This window comes from Plectropomus leopardus, unplaced genomic scaffold (genome assembly GCF_008729295.1).
Source record: "Plectropomus leopardus isolate mb unplaced genomic scaffold, YSFRI_Pleo_2.0 unplaced_scaffold19523, whole genome shotgun sequence".
NCBI lineage: Eukaryota > Metazoa > Chordata > Actinopteri > Perciformes > Serranidae > Plectropomus > Plectropomus leopardus.
In genome coordinates this window covers 1-1,961 of record NW_024621078.1, presented here as the reverse complement: position 1 = coordinate 1,961, position 1,961 = coordinate 1, and the positions used below count along the sequence as shown (strand labels likewise).

The window sequence follows — 1,961 nt, the reverse complement described above, 5'->3', positions numbered from 1 at the left end:
TTAAGTTGTGTTTGTAACTTAAGTTCACGTTGTATTTTGGTTACGTACGGACATAAACAGCGGTCTCCTGGATGAAAGGCTTTTTTCACGTAATGTAACTCGCGTCAGTAACTTGAGTTGTGTTTAACGGTTAAATATGTTGTGTGAATTAACTTTCCTACGCAGGTTGAAATAAGTGAAGGTTGAATCTGAAACACTGATTTAAAACACGTCAACATCTGAGTGAGTGACCCACAGGTGAGCTGTGCTCTTACTGGCCGCAGGCAGGGGGCGGGGTCAGTACCTGTCCCTGGTTGAGCACCATGATGCGGTCGGAGGCGAGGACAGTGTGGAGGCGGTGAGCGATGGTCAGCGTGGTGCAGTCCTGGAACGAGCTCCTGATGGTCTCCTGGATCAGAGCGTCTGTCTCCGCATCCATGGCCGCCGTCGCCTCATCCAGGATCAGCACCTGAGGGGCCAGAGCCGACCAATCAGATGACAGGACCCACGGAGGGGGGTAGAGCCTACCCGTGTGTGTCTCACCTTGCAGCGTCTCAGCAGAGCTCTGGAGACACACAGCAGCTGACGTTCCCCCACAGAGAAGTTGTCCCCGTCCTCCAGCACCTCTGAGTCCAACCGCAGCGGCAGCTGGGACACCTGAGGACATACAGAGAGACAGGGGGACACACAATGGAACAGTCAGGAGGACAGACGGGGGACACACAGGACAGAGAGACAGGAGGACAGACAGGACACACAGGAAGTCAGACAGACTGGTCATCAGACTTTCATGATACTCAACCTAAGGCCTGCGGCCTCTGGCCCCTGATGGGGCCCCTGGTGGCCCCCGGAACATTTCATTTTCATTCACAGTAAAAACAAAGTGATTGACTCTGTGAACTGTTTTTGTCCTTTTAGTCTCCATCAGGTGTCAGAGACATAAAACAGCATCAAAAAAGAGCCAGAGGAGGATCCCCCACAGCCCCCACAGAGGACACAGCTGAGACACTGATGTCCTAAAATCACAGAAACGTCCTGAAGTGTTACACATGTTTGGGGCCCCCTGGTTTCTGTCGTCTTCCATGAAGTAATGTGTGTGTGTGTGTTTCTGTCTGTGTGTGTGTATGTGTGTGTGTACTCACACACTCCTTCATGTGGCTCCTCTCCAGAGCGTCCCAGATCTGCTCCTCGCTGCAGCGGTTAAACGGGTCCAGGTTGGACCTGCAGAGACAAACTGATCTGAAGCTATTTGTTCTCGCTTACGCTGCGTCTGTCCTCTCAGGTGTGTCCTACCTGACTGTCCCTGCGAACAGCACGGGATCCTGCGGGATGATGGACAGCTTGCTGCGCAGGTCGGCCAGTCCGATGTCGCTGATGTCCACGCCGTCGATCAGGATGGAGCCGCCGCAGCACTCCACCAGCCGGAACAGCGCCACACCGAGAGACGACTTCCCTGAAAACGGACAGACGGACATCAGAGTTCTCTCGGTCTGACCCCGTGGCCCCACAGAGACCCCGTCCTACCTGATCCAGTGCGGCCCACGATGCCCACCTTCTCTCTGGGCTGGATGCTGCAGGAGACCCGGTCGAGGACCAGAGGGAAGTCCTCCTGGTACCTCATCTGCACCTCCCTGAGCTCCAGCTGCCCCTGCTGGGGCCAGTCAGCTGGAGGGGCCCTGCCTTTGACCCGGGCAGAGGCCTCCTGGGACAGAGACTGACACACAGACAGAAAGTTAAAGGGGCCTGTGAGGTATCAGGTTTATGATGCAGACTTTAATGGATTGTGATAAATTTGAGATATTTTAACGGGTTTTCTACATTGAATTAACCCTGAAACAGCTATTATATATACATATATATATACAGTTAGTTCCAACCAAGCAATTTGATTGGTCGAGAGACGTTCCATGAGTGCTGATGTAGAGTACAACGTCACCTGGACTATATATATACATCATAAACCTGATACCTCACAGGCCCCT

At 53.1% G+C, this 1,961-nt stretch overlaps 1 protein-coding gene across 1 annotated transcript; it reads right to left on the bottom strand.

Annotated features, from left to right (window-relative positions):
- Positions 1-254: 254 nt before the first annotated feature.
- On the bottom strand, positions 255-1,836 carry LOC121965312 (multidrug resistance-associated protein 5-like; the record flags this gene model as incomplete). The annotated part of the gene is made up of 5 exons (XM_042515467.1): positions 1,504-1,836; positions 1,273-1,432; positions 1,122-1,200; positions 523-636; positions 255-448 (listed from the first exon to the last, which is right to left on the bottom strand). Coding segments are annotated over exons 1-5 (644 nt in total), but the record flags the coding sequence as incomplete, so codon positions are not given.
- Between the last annotated feature and the right edge of the window lie 125 nt (positions 1,837-1,961).